Genomic DNA, 20,121 nt, shown 5'->3' with positions numbered 1-20,121 from the left:
ACATGCACAGGTGCGCACGCGTGCGCACGCACACACACACACACACATGTGTAGAGTATGAGATATTCATCTATAGCCAGAAGGCTCTTTATAATGAATGGGTTACTTTAACATCCTTGATGTAGCACTAATTGTAAGTTACTTCTTCTTTGTTGACAATAATACATGTATGTTTTTCTTTCAGGGTTTAAACTTGAAAAGACTGGAAGCAGGACAAGGAGGGAGAGAGGTAAGAAGGTTTAAAAGGAGAGGGAAAGGGAAAAAGACAGAAAATGGTTACCGTGCTGTGGTGTTGATACCAACAGATGATGTTGATTCTGTTGACTGGATATGTGTTGAGAGGAATTTTGTGCACATGTGCTCATTCTGGCTAATGTATGTTTTGTATGTTTATACAAATGTATTATTTGTGCTCACTTCTCTGAAAATGAAGCCATTATTATTTCTCTGGTTAGAGAAGCATTGTTTCTGTTAAAATTAGGATTCCTAGAGTAGCCCTCCAAATCGGCAGAAAGACCTTTTGAAGCAAACATTACATAACAATATTTTAAAATGATTTGTGGAGCAATTAGCAAAATTCTAACAATGAAGATATTTTATGATATCTGGGACTTTTCATTTGCCTACCAAAGGCCATTGGAATATTTGGAATGCACTGCAGAGCTGGGATGCATTGCTATTGTAAAGTTGCTCTGTTAATACTGGAGGCTTGAAAGCTTCATTAATTATTGCTATTTATCTCAGCTTTATAAAGAGAGGAAACCATGCCTGTGGTAAAATATGTATATGCATTTATTTATATTATTTATTTATATTATTTATTATTTATTTATATATCTATATATTAGGTATTAAACCCAGGGCCTTCACACTGAGCTACACTTTCATATTACCATCCCTTTAAGTTTAATTTGAGATAGGGTCTCATGAAATTACTAAATTGCCCAGGTTGGGCCTTTACTTATGATCCTCCTGCCTCAGCCTGTCAGAATGCTTGGATTACAGGTGTGTTCCACCACAGCTACTTGTGCCAAATATGATACCTTATATTTTTGTGTTATTTCCTAATTCTAACAAAATGAAGATGTAACATCAGTTAAAATGTTTTCTATGCCAAACATATAAATGCTGTAGTTTTCTCTGTAATCCAGATGGCTAGAGGTGAGTGAAAGGAAGAATATTTAATTCAGTAAGACAAAGTATTCTTTGCCTAAAGGGAATTTTATTTTTGCTGATATCTAACAAATTATAGTGAAAATCGAGAGCTTTTTATCTCACAAAATGAGAAAATAAACATCACACTTCCCCTCGTTTATGGCTTCTCTTCCTGTACAAATGGATTCATATCATGTTAAATGAGTGGGGTTTTGGGTCTCTTTCCTCACTGTTTTAATGTCCTGTTGAATTGTTTTTAGTAGGTTACATTTTTGTTCCTAGTCGTCTTGTCATTCGGGGGCTGTTTCCTTTTTCTCTATTTTCCATTCAGAAGAGTCTGTTTCTATTGAGAGGTGCATAATAGTTGGGTCACATCCACAGAAGATCTCGACAGGGTGAAATACAGATAAATCTTGAGGTATTTTTCATGTTGCCACAGAGCAAGATAACAATGGCCATCACGGACTGGGAAGAAAATATGAAGACCTCAGAGTCTTTGAGTTTTGTGAAGGTAGCTGCTTTCCCCCAGACAGGACAAAAGTGGATAAACTTAGAGAAAGAACTAAACCATCACCTCCAAAGAGCAAGTTCACATCCAGCAGTCCCACTATAACGTATCAATGCTGTTTTAATGTCTTAGGAGAAACACCGTGTGGGGATATTCAGCTTCTGACCACTGCTTCTTGGTCCAATAGGACCTGGGTGTCAGAAGAAGGAAAACCTAAGTCCATATACCCATACTTAGACGTTTCTAAACCATCACAAAATTCATCATTTTATTGATAATTTTTAGTTGTTCCTTTTATTTTAAAAGCATAATCATTTATTCAAAACACTGTTATATTTTACTGTTTATTTTATCAGATCCTCGGATTTTATTTTAATTATAGATCTGATTATGGGTAAATGAAATATCTATACTGTGCTTTAAATTAATTTTTTCTCAAAACCATTTCATGGTTTAGGTACGAGTGAAAAATTTTTTTTTTTTTCTTTTTTGGTACCGGGGATCGAACTCGGGTCTTTGCGCTTGCGCAGCAGGCGGCGAAACCGCTGAGCTAAATCCCCGGCCAACAAGTCAAATTTTTAATAATTTACCACATACTATATACATTTTCTCAGAAAAGACCATCTTGATTTGGGCTTTCTCTCTGAGGTCTGTGAAAATTGTGGAGAAGGTAAGATCATCAAACCAATAATTATCTAATAATATCTTCTCTACTTGATTCCTCCAGTCTACGGATAGAAGGCAAATGTGGACTAAGGAAATTTAAAATAACTACTTTCCTTCCTCTTGGGGCAGTACTGAATTGTTTGGGTGTGCTTTCATTCAATTTAACCGTTCGAGCTTTCTCCAAGTTTCTGAATCCTAATATGTTTTATGATAAAAAACATTTGGAAGTGTATGATAATTAGGTTAAATATTCTGTGAAACCTTTTTTTTTCAAGTCTCGATGGATGAGAGTACAATTACTATTTAAGTGCCTTGTGATCTCTCTTGCTTAGCAAATATAATATGTATCTCCTGCAGTTTGCTGTGTTCTATTGTATTTGTGCATTATAAAGATGTACAATGTATTTCTGAATATGTTAAACTTCAATGTGTAGGTTCAAAAACGCTTACACCAGTTTCTTTGAATTTCTCATTGTAATGCTATCATGATTGATACCGATTTAACGACAATGATTAATTCTTAAGATGAATTACTTTGCCTTAGTTAAAATGGCAGATATTCCCAATAGATGTTGATGGATGCAATACTAAGGGCCTATTACCAAATATTTATAAGAAGGTTTAAGAAGTGTTATTTAAAACGTTCTATTTACTTTTTGAGGTAATGACAACAGTTAGAGCATGAATGGAAAATTGAAGCAGGCAGTAATACGCTATTTAGCTAAGTGGTAAATACTATTAAAAAGCTAATTGCTAGGCAGGAAGGCCAGATTTGAATGTATAAAACATAAATTAAAAATGATTAAACTATAAATTATTTTTCCTGAAGAATCTAGAGAGGAGTAGCACCTAAGTTGCTTGTATTACTGTGAAATACTTGATAATAGATATTCATTGTATAAAATCCAGTTACATTAGTTATTTTGCATATTTATGCATGCATACTGCATGTGTAAATTGAGGGGACTGATCAAAATAGATAATATTAGTCATTTTTAAAGGAAGATTGGGGAAATGCTGTATAAAATGTAGCCATTTAAAGAGATATTTCTAAGGGACTGAAACACAATTTTGCCTTGAGGGATATCTTGTAACTCATAGTAAAACCTGAGTGAAATTTCACTGGCTTAAAACATCAATACATCATTATATTTCTTTGCTCAAGGGATTTATTCTCCTCTACAGTGTTTTCATTGTATAATGTGAATAAAACTAAGGTACTATCGGTAATTTTAAAAGAGTATATGCCACTGTTATTTTTAATAGTATTAAACATTCCAAAATACAGTCTTTGTTAACTTATTAGGCATCTCTTTTCTATATGTGCATTTATACTGCTTTTAAATTATTGTCTGTACTTCCACCTGACCTCAAAAATGCCCGGCCACCAGTATTCTGAATATTTTATATCAAGGTCTGAAAACACAGTGTATATGACTTTATACCATGGATGAAGAAAACTAATTATGATTGGACACCTAAGTAAGGATTAAACATTTAGTTTTAGAAATTCTACTTCATATGCTAAGCTACTTGGAAGAGGCCATGGTTATTGACACATTTGGATTGTGGCTGTGCTATTGGAATTTACAGAGATTCCAGAACCACAGAGACAGTGCAAACAAAGTGCAAGTCTGTAATGATCCAGGATCACTTTTAAGTGATTCGGAGAGCTGAGGTTTCCCACAATGATGAACAAAGTAATCAGAGATCATGTTACCATTCTTCATCTGGAATTCTGAGGATGAGATTAGTACTGGTATACTTGAATATTTTTAAATAGGTAATTTCACACTAATAAAACAGATTATACTTCTTAAATATTGGAAACAAAATTAATACTTTTGTAATCTCTGGAAGCCTTCTTTAGAAAAATTATCAAAACGTTTATAGATATATTCTATAGATATATTCGTCCCTTTACTAGAAAAATTTCCATTTATGTCTTTTTGTGTGTGTGTGTGTGTGTGTGGTACCAGGGATCAAATTCAGGACCTTGTGCTTGCAAGTTAGGCGTGGTGCCACTAAGCTATATCACCGGCCCTTCCAGTTATGCCTTCTAAATTGAAAATATTTGATCATGGCCTTGATAGAAGAAAAATTGAAGTTTTACTTGAGAAATTACAAGTGTAGAGAGACTCTCATAGATACATTGTTACTAAAAAAATGGATATTTGAAATTATTTAGATAGCTGATTTACTATTGTGCATTTTCAAGAAAATCACGAACATGTCTTACTGCCAGTTATCTGTTTATACTTTACAGCGCTTCACTAACGTTCTCTGTTGGAATACAATTCTCTAATCTTCTTTATTTTTTTTCCTGGAAACCACAAATGTGAAATTAGTGACATAAAACTCTTTGACATACAGGCATAATTAATCAGAGATATTTGAAAAAGTTGAGATTGGAAATCAACAGTTTGATTAAATGCTAAGTTTTCAGCCTCCTTTTGTATTTACCTGCAGTAATCACTTAAAATATGTAAGAGTTTCTTTGCATGTTATGTATTACCTAAATATGTAATATCAAAAAGAAAGTAATTATTTTATTCTGATAGTTGACTTCATGCTTTTTCTGATAGATTTGGATAGTTTGTGATTGTTTATACCTTGATGGATTATATATTTCTACTTGCATGCAAAAGTTATTTATAAATCTGGTCTCCAAAAGGGAGAAAAAAGAGAATGGGTAAGTTATATCTGAATTTCAAAATAATTTGTCTGCCTGGAATATTAATACAAACATGATTTTAAGTGGAATGGAATCACCACTGATTTACCTTCCATTTGTAACTTAATTAGAATAACTTTTTAATGATTTTAATGATTTTAAAATGGTTATTGCTTAAGAAAATGCAGTGTTTCTCTAAAAGGCTACCAGAGAGAATTAGTTTTTAAGGAGTAAACAAAAATATGTGACTTCTGAAAATTGAGCTAAAATTAAAGAAAGTAAACTATTCTTGGAACTCAGAATTAGCAAAGTGTCTCAGTGCTCTTGTTCTGTTAAGGCCTAATATTTTATATGATTTTGAAATTACTGAAGACTACTATATTTCTTTCCTAGCTTTGTACATTAAATGAAAATCTTCCATGAAAAAAATCATGATTACCAGTTATCTTAAAAGTTTTCTATAAAACTGGGTTTTATTTGCATGTTTTTTAAAATAGGTAATATAGGTAATGATCTTTGTGGTTATGAATAAATATTTAGTTGAATCATATTTTATAAGACTATAATAATTATTTCTATTTCAAAAGATCCCTGAGATTTTAAAGTGAGTTAACATGTATAAAGCTTTTGGGTAGAACCTAGCATATAGGAAGTACTCTATACTGGACACCATTGTTGATATTATCATTGGTTTCATCTCCTCTTCCCTTCAATTTTGCTTTATTCAGAGATAGTTTCAGTGCCATGTTATTAGAGAGATTTTTAGTATCTTCACAGTCTCACTTACAGTTTGAGAATCAATCTTATGTGAAGCCTGTCTCTAAAGGATTTACCAGTCTAAAGCAGTTCTAAGAACACAAATTCCAAATAGGGCAATAAAATCTACCTGGATTCCATCCTTTAACTTCAAAACTTTAATTCCATATTTCATATTACAGATAAGAGAAAATATATTTACCTTTTTATTTATCACGGTTTACAGAGGGCAATGATTAAAACATATAGTGTTTTATAGACAATTTTTTACATCTTCCACATTTACAAGTGATCTTCACTTTGTATTTAGCAAATCTCTTCTATTGTTGACTATTGACATTCTAGGAAACCAACCAAAAGAAACATTTTGAGGAGCAAAACTAAGCTTATCAAATCTACTTGAGTTAAATAAAAGAACAATTTTAATAGTATCTCAAGTGGGAAAATGAAAATCAAAGTAAATGCACACGGTTTAATGTTTTTTGTCCTTTTGGCAATGTTCAACTGATGAAAGTATTCACATAGTGAGTGACAGAGCAGTATTTCCCAAAAGAAGCAGACGAAAAATGGAGAGAGAGAAAGAGAAACAAATAAGAGGGAGCCAGCTTCTGACAAATATAAAACGATCAGTGTAGAACGATAAAAGAAGCCTTAAATGTGGGAAACTTATCACACAGACACACAGAGCACCACAAAAAAGAATTATTTACAATAAATTTAAACAATAATTTGAATTCTAGTCAATTTGATTAAGCAAAATTCCTACAGTCATGTTCATGATAAAGTTTCCAAAATGGACACAATGATTTCAGATTGTGGTGGGTAGTATTGTGGCAGTTAGATACCTATCTTCATATAAAGTAAGCAGGAGTTTTAATTAGAGGGTCAACTAAACATGAAAATTAGGGAAAGCTTCAGACTTAAGACCCTGACCTGCAGTCAGATTGGGTCTGAGGGGTAACAAACCATGTTTTTCCCAAGCAAAATGAAACTGAGTAGAACAACAGCAACAATAACAACAACAACAACGACAAGACTGAGGAATGTTCTTAGGAGGTTTTGAAAAGGCATCAATTAAACACTGGAGATATTTTAATTTGAAAAAGCAGGAACAAATTCTGTTCATTTTACTCCCTAATATTTTTATTTAAAGTGAATCCTTAAACTTATAGATCTTTCCATTCTTGCTTTCATTTGTGTATGGAACTGAGTATACTTTTATTTACTGGCTTTTAACTATGTCAGTTAATGTAAAAGTAAAATACTAACCCAAATGTTTGAACCGACTCAGCCTTCTTTAGTCAGAGAAATATTTATTCCTATAAAAATAAGAGGTCATATTCCCTTCTTCATTACAAATAGGAGCCAATTGCCACCTCAAAGCTCTACAGAAAACGTTTTCATTATTTTGATACCTCTGCATAATTTAGGGAGGAAATTCTTCTATTTGTATTTATATTTTAATGTAGAATAAATAGCCCCCATGAAAATGATCTCAGTTGTAATTATTGGCTTTGGTGAGTAATAGTCTCAATTTCTGAAGACCCGCAATGGACACACTGTTTCGTTTTCTGGAGAACTGTGCTGCGCTCCTTCTTTCAGCCTGGAAATAGATCCCAAACCTCCTGTCAGCTCTTGGTCATCCTTTTGGGGAAGGCAGTTATTTGACATTATATCCCTTCTCTCCTCACACCCTGTCCTCGCTGTGAAGCAGTTTTCCAGACACTGGTCTTCACTCAGCATGAGGGATGGTTCTTTATCACAGGACTATCTTAGACTCTTATTAGTGATCATAATAGCATTGTGCGTACATAATTGAAAGTTTGTAAATGAAATTACCTAATAACAGAAAAATGTTTATGATTCATTATTTTTATTAGTATATGTTTGCAATGTATAATAATTACATTCATTTTAGGGAATGTATTTATGCTTCTTTAGCTCCTAAGAAACATTGGACTATCAAAATATTATACAGTCCTATTAATTAGATTAAATATAGTAGGGTGAGACTTTCATTCTTACACAGATTACAGTTGTGTTCCTAATAGGGGTTCTAAGAACTATATATATATATATATATATATATATGTCCTAGAGCTGCCTTAACAAGTACCACAGAATGGGTGATTTTAACATCAGAAATGAGTTTTCCTAGAGTTCTGGAAGCTGGGTATCTTGTTGTCAAAGTCAGAGTCAGCAAGTCTCATTTCTTGGGATGCCTCTCACCTTAGTGTGCACATGGCCACCTTTTTGCTTTGTCCCCACACAGTGTTTTTTTGAGAATGAGCATCCTTGTGTCTCTGAATGTGTCTCTTTATCTCATAAGGGAACTGGATTGGATTAGGACCATACTAACAGTTTCATTTTATCTCTTGCTTATAAGGTAATTTATTTTTAAACACCACCACATTTTGAGACTGCTATGATTTGGATCATAAATATTCCCCAAAGGCCCATGTGCTAAAGTTTAGTCCCCAAGTTGGAACTTTGAAAGGTGGTAGAAACTCTAAGAGGTGAAATAGTGGTGAACTGTAGGTCACTGGGGTAATGTTCTTTTTTTTTTTTTTTGGTACCAGGGATAGAATTTGGGTCCTTGTGCTTGCGCGGCAGGCAGCAGAACCACTGAGCTAAATCCCTGGCCCAGGGGTAATGTTCTTAAAGGGGATTGTGAGACCCAAGTGTCTTCCTCTCCTCTCTGTGTTTAGAGCCTAGTCATGAATTGAGTACTCCGCTGTATGATTCACTCCCTGCCATAGGCAAGGAAAATGACCAAACTATCACAGATGGAAATTTCCAAAACTGTGAGCTAAGATAAACCTTTTCTTTTTATAAGTTGATTATTTTAGATGTTTTAGTGTAGTAATGAAAAGATGATTAACACAGAGGTACTGGGGGTCGGGGCTTCAACATACAAAGTTTGGAAGGACAGAGTTCAGCCCATCACACACTGTAAAGCTAAAACAACTGCATCACCAGTTTATCTCAAAACAGAAGCTGCCTCTTCACACCTTTTTTATTTACTCAGAAGCTTCTTGTTCTCTTCTATAACCTTGAAATTTGGTTACATCCAAACTTCAAGCCCCAGCAAAAAAGAGAAGAATAAAACTACTTGTAAACAACTTATCTGTAACTCTTACACGCCAAATGCTCTGGAAACTGAATTTTTCTTCCATAAAAGAATGCTCAGACTCATTTGGTGACACAAATTTGACTTTAATTAAAAACCTACCATATTTACAGTCTTTGTTTTCCCCACTTTACATGAACATTTTATGTTCTGCTGCAGAAACACCTAGCCTGAATTTGTACAGGCTGCCCCAAACCTTATTGGAGATATAAAAAAATACATAACATTTGCTTTGTATTACTATTTTAAAATGAAAATAATTTTGACAGACCAGATTCATTTGACCTTAAGAGTTTCATACAGATAGACAGTAGAATGCATTTTTTTTAAACAACTGGAAAAACAGGGCCCTATCTCTTTACTATAAAATAATTTGAATTATAACTTACAAAATACCTATCATGGACCAGGTGCTCCTGTAAGCACTTTACATGAAACAATGAAGAACAATGTTTCAAAGAAGAGGAAACAAAGTTCACAAGGAGTTTAAATAATTTACTTCAGATCTTAGAGTTAGTAAATTGTGAAACTGAAATACAAATCTAGGAGATAGGATTTAAGGAAACAAGTTTAGCATTACACTATGGCTTATAAGAAGAAACAAAGGAATAGATAGAATACAATTGTGTATATTGGACTCTTGGCATTTCTCAGGAGAATTAGTTAATCTCTATTTACTAAGCATTCATATTCTGTCTCTTTTTAATCACCTATGATATTATCTTCTTGTTTTTCTATTAGTTACACTTAGGTATTATCTGAGTACAGCTATTATGGGTATTATGGGTACAGCTATTATTTATTTACAGGTATTGTGGGTACAGCTACTATTTTGTTTTGTTTTGAGATCTATTACAGAGAATATAAACTTACCTAAAATTTAGGTAAAAATTGATAGGATAAGGTGCATCTATTTGTAGGAATTATTTCTTGGTCTTTTGGAGAATGGAAAATAATTCTTTTTCTCTATTTCTCTATTCCCCAATTCTAGTCATTCTGATTTGTGTAAGCTATGTAGCCTCTTCATTTTTGCTGACATTTTGTCACCAGTGACTACCTTCAAATGATTGTCTCATCCAGGAGTTGGATGATCACTTCTAGATAATGTGGTATAATTTCCCTGGTTCATCACACATGTTTCAATCAGATAATTATAATTTGACAATAGGAACTAAGATTTTTTCTTTATTTTCATTTTTCCTCTCTCTCTCCACCCCCCTTTCTCTCTTTGATGGAAGGAAAGAATCCTATGATAAAATCACCATTAGCTTTTTTAATTTACCATGAGTGCATGGTAGAAAATTCTTGTGATCTGGTTGTGTTGTGTTTCCAGATTATTCAGTAAGACACTTGTAACTAGAGAAGATAGGATAATTTTATGAGAATAAAGTCTGGCCACTACTGGGCTGCCATTTTATCTTTCTTTTGTTATGATTCAATCAATAGAAGTTGAGTTAAGGAAATATAAAATTTATTTGAAACGAGATTCTGCAGTCTAGCAGCTTTTCTATTGATTTCTTCTCGATTACCCTGTCTTCCTAAAGAAGTCCTAACCATGTTTGCCAACTTTTTTCCTGGGTGGACCCTCTACTCCAAGTTTATTACTACTGGAGTGGTGTAGTAGAAAGAGAAATTTGTATAAATTTTGTAACGATATATATGGCACAAAAACTAAATTATTGCTAATCCAAGGAAAGTGTACCGATCATACTCAGTGTAGCACAGTAGACTTGTTATAGCGCAGATAATTTGGAGGTTTTAATATAAGTTCTGCTCATTGTTCAGCAGTGTGATGTTAAGCAAGTTGTCTAGCCCATTTATACTTCACTTCTTTACATTAAAAATAAGATTAGCAGTTGTATCTTTCCTCACAGAATTATTGAAAATAGAGAAAATGAAAATTGCAAATAGAAAATAATGATCTTAATGGTGACAATAAAACATCCAATAAGAAAACTTTGCTGTTACTATTACCTTGAATTAAGAAAGACAAGAAAGATTCTGCTTTCTGGATGCAAAACTACTTACTTAGCACCATACCTCACCTGATTGTTCCTTGTTCAGTAGAAAGTTCCCAGGGATCCCTAGTTGCAAAAACAATACTCGATAAATTGTTCTTTTGTATTATCACATTTGTCACATTGTATCGTGCTTCTTTTTATTTATCTCTCCATAATTTTAAAAATAAGTAATGAGTTCCTATAGAATGGGGTCTGATAGCTTGTACCTATAAAACCTTGTATGGTTTCTAATGTGTAGTAAGTATCTAATAATGTTTGTTGAGTTGAATCTTGTTCCTTTTGGGGATCAAAAGGATTTGGGTTTAGAATGACCAATGGTAGTTTCTTTTTACGTGGTTCATTTATTCATTTTTATTCTTCTTGTCATGTATTTAATTAGTACATAGTAGATTCGTATATGATTAAATATTAAAATAAAGTTAATTAACACATTTAATTTCATTTATTCCTATTATAGTCCACTTAAAGAGAAAAATGCAAAAAATCTTTGAGCATATTTTAGGTGAATTTAAGTTATAAAAATTTGAAATAGTGAGAAAAAATAAGGACAAGAATAATTTTCTGGAACAAAATTATAATATGGTTGAATTATTTTTTAAATTCCCAAGTTTTATAATTTAAAAGCTGGTGATGTAAGCGAATTTTAAACTGTGTAGCTTATTGCATGATGGGGCTAATTCATCTGACTAAATTACCCATTTTCTTTTATCAGGATTAAATTGTGCACAATCTTCAGGTGTTCATCTTTTTCATTTAATGTGACCACTCAGAACTATAATTCCCTTCAGAATAAATAAAGCTGATTCAGATTCAGAGAAGATTACCTGATTGTTCAAAGTTATATAAAAGTCTGTTTCAGTACATGGATTTTGAAATGACCTAGTTCAATGGTATTTAAACTAATCTGTACTAGTTTTTAAAAGGTCTCTCTTTAAAAGGACAGAAAAGTGATATATGGATATGAAAACCAAGAGATTGAACATTAGCATATAAAATATTAGTTATGAGGAAATAAAATTAATTGATGGAAAAAATTTTATAATGTCCCTAATGTGCTAAGAGGTGAAAGAGGAGTAATTTGAATTTTAAAAATCAAACAGAGATTATATATTTGGGGAAGTCATAATTTGTAGGTTTTAAAGTAAAATGCATGACTTTTTTTTTCTAAACTGACAGCACTCTCCCTAGAAAGCTAATATCCTAAATCCATGAGGAAGGCTGTAATAAAAAAACACTAAACCAACTGAGCTCTTCTCCCAGAAAAATCCCTGAGGCGAGAAATATATGTATCTGGAGAGAGGATAGAGAAAAGAGAAAAAAGAAGACAATAAAACAAAAAGATCCAAAGAAAATTAGATGGCCCATTTTAATGAGGAAGGAGCAAAGCTGTACATTTTATATACAGGCAGATAAGATTTCCCCTTTGACCTAGGGAAAGGCTATACTTTGATATAACACAGAGTTTTAGGTTATGAAAGGGAAACTCAAATATACCTTCTTTCATGGAACTATGGGGAAAGCACTTTATAGTTCTGCTTTTAAACTCTGAAGTTGGATTAAATGTGTTTAAAAGTTATGTTCATATCTTGCTGGGATAGTTCTATCACTGAGCTATTTCCAAAGCCATTTAGTGGTATAAGGCTGGGTCTGTAACTTACTAATGGACTGTCAGGGACAAACTGAGGGTAAATCCAGTTTTTCTTTGGGGCATACTTATTAAATAATGTGTCCCAACGTTTTGATCTTATCTCTTGGTCATTCCTCTTTTGACACTTTTTTTCTTTTCTAGGTAATCTCATTTACTGTGGTGGTTGAAATGTTTGCCTTCTAATACTTTGTAACTCCCAAGTCGCTATCATCCAGGTTTCTGTCCATACCTATGTGATTATTTATTTAACATTTTTACTTAAATATTCTGTATATTTTGAAAATATGTACAAAGACAGTGAAGTTATAACCTTAATTTTCGTTGCTCTCTCCTTCCCCGTATGAAGTTCCCTCTGCCATTTCAGCGACATAAACAATCACTCATTCCAGAGATTTCAGAAGCAACTTATGCCTTCTTTCTCACTCCTGTTTCACATCCTCAAGGTCGTGACAGTCTGGACTTCAGATGTATCTCTCTGTTACACTTCTTCCTGTCTTTGAGTCTTAATTGTGGGAGGGAGTATACAGGCTCCGATTATACACGCGGGGGAGATTATACAAACTCTCCTTCATTGATTCTCAGTCTCTAGTCTCTATCTCCTTTGTGTTGTTACCTGATTGTAATTATCTTATTTTCTTTCTGTTACCTGAAGGTAAGAGATAAACTCTTTAGCACATCAACCAAGACTTCAGCAAATAAGCCATAAAGGTTTTAGTAATCTCAAAATTTCCCCATCATTTCTTCAGGGATTTTTATTTTCCCTTTAAAACAATGTAGAAATGTCATTTCTTTAAGTACAGTAAGTTTCCATTCTATAGACATTAGCATTTTTCCTAACTGCTGGTGTAGGAATTACTACATTTTTTATAGTAATTGGCTTACTTTTATCTGTTCTACTACATTTTCTAAGGTATTGATTATGTCCTTTACATCTTTGTGATACTGGGAATTTCCTCTAAGGATGATACACAAAAGTTGTTTAGTAAATGTTTGTGGGTGGAACGAATGAGTGACACTGCTTTGGAAGGTTCTGTGAGATTCAAGGGTGGCTTTCTTGAGGTGTGCAGGATTTACCACTAGATGCCACTGGCACATTTCTGATAGCATCTTATAGGAGAACTAACTTTACTGAGGACCTACTAAGCACCTTTTAAATATTTAAACCTGTGAGGTTAATGTTATCACAAGTCTACCCTAGAAATAAGTGCTTACAATTTATTACTGTAAAATAGAGTTAGGATGATGTAGAAACAATTAAAATTTCTAAGTGTCTGCCACCAAAGCCCATGATTTCCCCACAGTCCCAGCCACGTTTTTTTTCTTTTGTGATGATTGAGTTTTATAAATAGTATTTGCCACTTTTTCAAACAAATTAAATCTTTGACAAAACATGCCATTATTGGGCTAGGCACTCTCTAGCACCCTTTGATGTAAACATCAATGACCTTGTTCTGTAAGCTTTTACTAAATTTAAAACAAATTACAATTCAAAGGAATCCTTTTAACTAAACTCAAGAATATAGGTTTTAAACAGGAACACATAGATTTCTATTATGTTCTCAGTTTTTCTTAATTTAGCATTGACAACTACTTGTTCTAAGACTTGTTAATTGTGGCTGGGCACAAAAATAAAATACAGTCCCTACCTCCAAGAAATTTATCAACCAATGGTGTCTCCTTGGTCAGAAATTAGGAACAGCATGGTATATACCATGTGGTGCTTGTACTCTGAGATTTTGCAATTCCAAAGCAACAGTAGATACTAAGCATGCTGGCAATGTGACTTATCTGTTCTTGGACTAAATACTGAAAATCACATTGATAATTATGCTGAAATTTCATTATGTTCCTTATCCTTGTTATTGATGTCATCTTATTTTGTTACATGTAACTCGGGATTTGGGGAGTACCAAGCAAGAGGCAGAATTTGAGGACAGGTATCACTATAGAAACTTAAATTTCCAGTCAGAAGAGTGGAGGAAAGATTATGAAACTGCTTAGGTCTGTGTGCAGCATTTGGACAGATCCAATAGTGCTTTCCAGCCTCTACAGACAATGGTACAAACACAGCCATTACACAATGAGAGAAAGAGGAGAAAAAGGGAAGTAGTTCTTAATTCTCTGTACATTTTATGGCTTCTCTTTAACTTGGTCAATTTCAGTATCATATTTGACTGGTCACATTTTTTTGACAAATTCAGTGGTTGATGGCATTTTTGCTTCTTTTATCATTAATTATTCAAAGAATTTAAAAGCTATCAACTAATTTAGAAATGTACATTTACATACTAGGTGATAATTGTCTACACAGATTTTAAAAGTAAGGATTAAGGCAGTCATGGAAATTGTTTATCTTCCTTTCTTAATATTTTATATCTGTGGTGAATTTGTCTTTTATGTTAAAGTAAATCATATGAATTTGGTATCAGGGATCAAACTTGGGTCCTTCTGCCTGCGAGGCAGGCAGCGGAACCACTAAGCTAAATCCCGGCCCGAATTTGAAAGGAAGCAATATTAGAGAATAAAATATTTTAATTAATGTCACAAATTAAAAATACTTTTGACTCCCTATACTAAAAATGCATAAAGAATAGCATATTGTCAAAGTCAAAGGCTCAGTTGAATAATAGTGTTATATTTACAAAGGAGTATCTCTTTGGGAAATAAACAAAAATCCCCATCAACCTTGTTAATATGTGAACCAATTTCTGATAGTTTTAAATTAAAGGAAGTCATTAGAACATGTTCCTGAAATAATGTGTCCAGTTTGTATTCCTTTCTGATAAAAAAACATCAACTTTTGTTTTTGTGTACTGACGAAGTCTGGAGAAATGTTTTTATGGATATGTCTTCCATCTTTATTTTTCTCTTCTTGTCTAACATGTGGTACATATTAAATATTTATACATATGGGGATGTTGAACACATGAGTAAATGAATACTTGGGCGAATCAAAAAATTTAGAAGAATAACCAGGCATGGTTTCACATGTCTGTAACCCCAGCACTCTGAGGCAGGAGGAACACAAGTTCAAGTTCAGTGAAAGACGAGGAGGAGGAGGAGGAGGAGGAGGAGGAGGAGGAGGAGGAGGAGGAGGAGGAGGAGGAGGGGCAGGTGGAGGGGGGGAGGAGGAGGAGGAAGAGGAAGAGAGTGGGAAAGGGGGAGGGGAAGAGGGGGAGGGAGAGGAAGATGACAACTTGATGATCATTCTGTGTCTTTCTTCTTGCTCCTCTTCTCTTCCTTAGCAGTTTGGGTGGAGAAAACATCATGGAAACTCTAAGAATCCATAGTTCACAGGTTGCAAACACTGCTTTAGTGAGAGTCAGCACAGCTTAGCAATGGGAGAACATAAGACTATGGAGCCAGAAGATCCAGAAGAAGTTCTAACTACGTTACTTTCTAGATCTTGTGATAACAATAGCCAACCATTAGCAATAGCAATGTGTGCTTTAGTTTTCTCACCCTGAAAATGGGGAGAAGTAACAATATTTACCTTAGAAGGTTATTGTGAGGATTAAAATGAGCTAGAACCTGCAAAGACCTTAGGACAATTTATAACATATTGCATATGCTTTGGAGATTTTTATTATTGTTGTTTTTGTTGTTGTTGCTGTTGTTATTAAAGAAAATTGCAGTTCAGAGAGGTTGGGAAGCACATGATCCAATAGACTTCCCAGTTTTTTTTTTTCCTAAGTCATAAACAAAATTCTAGGGCTCCTTTTTATTTCATTCTGAATGAAGCATTAGATTAACTGAGAGAGAAATTTGGGAAGTTTGTTTGTAGTAATTCTAAAGAGATAATGAGTTTAAAAAGATTCTCCATAAATGTAAATTAAATTAGATTAGCAATTTTTAAAAGTTCATTATACTGTTATCTATTTTAATAGTCAACATTTTATATTTACTTGCTTTAAGGAAATTTTGACTACAAAGCCTGTTTGTGAATCTCTGAATGACTCCTCCTAAAGAAATCTCAGTTCAGGTCACAAGCCATAAAGAAGGCACCGCTTGACAGCAGAATGTCCTATTTGCAGGCAAAAAACTAGACAAAAATAATCAACTTTTACTGCTAACCTTGCAAATGGAAACAGGCAACATTCATTGCAGCAACATGCATCTATTTCTATAGATCTTGGTTTTGTGAAAACAAGCCTTGAGGTTCTTTAGAACTGGAGAACAATTGGAGGTTATAAATACAATCACTGAATGTGAGAGCTCCTTAAGGTATCATTGTATTGATACCTTCATTTAGTCCTGAGTTCAAATCTGGATTTGGCCTCCTATTAGCTGTTTAACTGAACTTAAGCAAAAAAAAAGTACACACACACACACACACACACACACACATATATATATATACACATATATACACACAAATATAGGGTTTTATATATATGCATGTACAAATGTGTATATTTATGTATGTAGAGAGATATCTCTATATTTTTCTCATCTCTTACATTCCTTGTCTAGTATATACTTCAGGGTTTTTATGTGTTAAATAGCTTATCCTTAGAAGATTCTTAGAATCGTACTGATCCAGATTAAGTACTTTGCAAGTTCTTATTAAGTAAATAAGCTGAAGTACTTTACTGCAGTTCGGTTCAGTAGAGTGATAAGAACAAATCAAAATTCTGTTTCTCATGTAGAATTACAAAGATCTGAAAGGTACTTTGGTTCTGTGAACACACATTGTAAAAGGAAATTTTATACAGTCCCAGTCAACCAACACCATAAGGCAGAATAGAAAAATGATTAATAACATTAGTTTTGGCATGTCAAGCATACTTTGTAAAAAATTCCTAGCTTTGCTAATCATCAATAATATGGCTTTGGACAAGTTGTTTATATTCTCTAAATGTATTTTCTTTGTTAGTTCAATGTAAAGCACTGGAAAATATTATTTATAATGTTCATCATCCTTATTTGTATTACAGCAAAATTCAATGTCTTTTTCTCTATTACTAAAGTAATTAAATATTGCCATTTTTGATATTTCAAAATACAGCCCCAAAATCTGTGGTAAATCTCTTTATATGGCTCTAAATTTTATTATGTAGTGGATAGCAAAACATTAGCATTGTGCATGTCCAATAAGTATTTGAATTCTTTTTTTGAGACAGGGTCTTGTGATATAGTTCAGCCTGGCCTTGAACTCACTGTGTAGGCCAGGTTGGCCTCATGCTTGCAGTGGTCCTCCTACCTCAGCCTCTCAAGTGCTGAGATTACAGGCATTGCACAACCATGCCCAGCTTTAAAATTTTTTTTTAATATTTGATTTTTGTTGATATATACAAGATACAATATTTTCTTCTGGTTATTGATTCTTTGTTAAGGAAAGAGGTGTATCAATGTATAGATATACAAAATAAAACTGTAAGTTTGAGAAAATGTTCACAATTAACGACATCACTAAATTATCTGATTTTCATTTTTGTGATAATCTGTGGAAACAAGTTAGAACTGTATTCACAAAGACTACTTGTAAAGTTTCTTTTAGACTGGAAAAATTCATAGAAATTAAAAGCTTTGAATAGAACATAAACTTTTATGGATAAACATTTTATATACATGATGGAAGAATATTTTCTGCCTATATGAGCAAAGACTTCATTAATAATTATACTGTGGTGCTTGTTCTGGCTGTTTAGCATACTATCTACCTTGTGACTTTCACACTGATAGAAGGGTGAGAATGTATTCTTTTGAAGATGGATATTATGATTAACATTTTCTGTAGAAGATATTTTCTGAAGTAAAATTTAGGTAAATTGTTCAGATTTTCAAACCTTGATAATACAGCTTGGTTTCCTCCACAGGCTGTCAAGGTAAGGAAAATCTGCTTATAAAGAGTCTCAGTGGATGTACCAGTCTGTGTTTAAAAGATAACTTATATTTCCATCTTTAAAAGAGAGAAAGAGGAATGAGTTGTTGAGGTTGCAATCTGCAGTTTTCCTATTGGTGTATAAAAAGGGGCAGATGTTCTCTTCTGTGAAATCATAGCCATAATACATTTACCTTGTATTCAAAGATGATGAGTATGCTTACTGCTAAGTCTTCGCAGAAGGTTTCGGCAAACATTGATTAAACTTTGTTCATTGGTGAACAAAGGAAAGAAACAGACTAGACATTTAGAATAAAGTGTTATTCTTATAACTATTTTAGCCTTTCCTCTCTAAAAATACTGTAGTTTATAGTGTTAAGACTAAGCAAAATATCATGTTTTAAATATGTGAAATTTTCCTTAATTAAAATTTTATGCACATATAAAGTCATCAAGGATTAAGTATTTTTAACATAATCTTTACTAATAAAATTATCATAGACATATATATTTTTGAGAGTTAAAAAGGGGAAAAACAGTTACTTAACAGTTTCAAAATATACCTTTCTAATTAAATAAATTGTTGATTAATTCAATTTTGAAACTGCAGGCATTATATAGGTGGAGGCTAAGAAGTCATTTGTACTTATTAGCTGTTTATAAATGGAAAAAATTTAAATGTATGAATATCCACTCTATATATTGAATTAAAGCACTACTTTCAACATGTTATGAAATTAGTGGCTCAGTAAGTTTTCCTATGATAGGTGGGTAGGTAAATAAATAGATATCTCTATGCACACAAGCATGCATAGGATATATTATATCATATTTATAAGCACATGTGGATAACATTTAAACAATAAAATCCTAATTAATATTTGATAAAAATTAGTTGAGGGTTTACTATTGATTGGAAAAGTGGAGAATTTCTACACCTTATGAGTTTTACATATTAGCTAATTCTACCTCCATGATTTCAAAAATAACAAAATTGAGTTTTACAAATTAGTTACACATGATGACTCCAAAAGTTTAAGCTTGGTTTTAATATAGGGATATGAAATGCCTAAGAGAGTTGGAGGAAGATATTTATATTTAATAAAAATTCAATGATGCTAATTTTGTGTGTACTATTTAAATGTCAATTTTCATTCATTAATTTAGGATTCAGGACTTGCTGTGATCCAAGAACTCCATTTCAGTTAAATAAATTTTGGAACACGAAACTTATCAAAGTATAGTTGGACCAAAATGTGGCTTGGTTTATGGTGGTAATTATATTAGTAATCGACTTCAGAGACACTGCGTTCTGCTGTATAATTTTCTATGTCTTATGATGAAGATGGAAACTGAAAGACAGTAAGGACAAAGTTAATATGATAGATGGCAATTCATTTTAGAGATTAACTCAATGTTAGCTGAAAAAGAAAGATTATTAGAAGGTTCTAAGTTTGAGAGAAAGGGCTAACTATATGACAATATGAGGAAGCTCAAAGGAAATCTAAAATGGAAGATTTTAGTTTAGTTTTGAATAGTTTTTAAAGATAATAAAGTGAGTACTCATGAAAATTCTTGCTGCTCAGCTCATGAGAAGAATCTATGTCATGAAACAGAACAATTTGGGGACAATCCTGAGATATCGACAGCAGATAAGTAATTGTCAGATCCAGGAGGATCTAGAATGCGTAATGAAAAATAACCAGAACATTCTGGGTAGGGATTTGACTATATTTAAT

General features: G+C 33.0%; 1 protein-coding gene across 5 annotated transcripts in view; it reads left to right on the top strand.

Moving 5' to 3' along the window:
• Ccser1 (coiled-coil serine rich protein 1) overlaps positions 1 to 20,121 on the top strand; it is a 1,339,591-nt gene that overhangs the window by 936,671 nt on the left and 382,799 nt on the right. For all 5 annotated transcript variants that reach the window (XM_004848079.4, XM_087215778.1, XM_087215776.1 and 2 more), the window contains one exon: positions 185 to 229. In XM_004848079.4, coding sequence (XP_004848136.1) covers positions 185 to 229 — 45 coding nt within the window. The remainder of the gene's footprint in view (positions 1 to 184; positions 230 to 20,121) is intronic.

Source organism: Heterocephalus glaber, unplaced genomic scaffold (genome assembly GCF_053883595.1).
Source record: "Heterocephalus glaber isolate CG9 unplaced genomic scaffold, H.glaber_assembly_v1.0 deba00001454, whole genome shotgun sequence".
Lineage (NCBI taxonomy): Eukaryota > Metazoa > Chordata > Mammalia > Rodentia > Bathyergidae > Heterocephalus > Heterocephalus glaber.
This window is presented reverse-complemented; position numbering and strand designations above follow the sequence as displayed.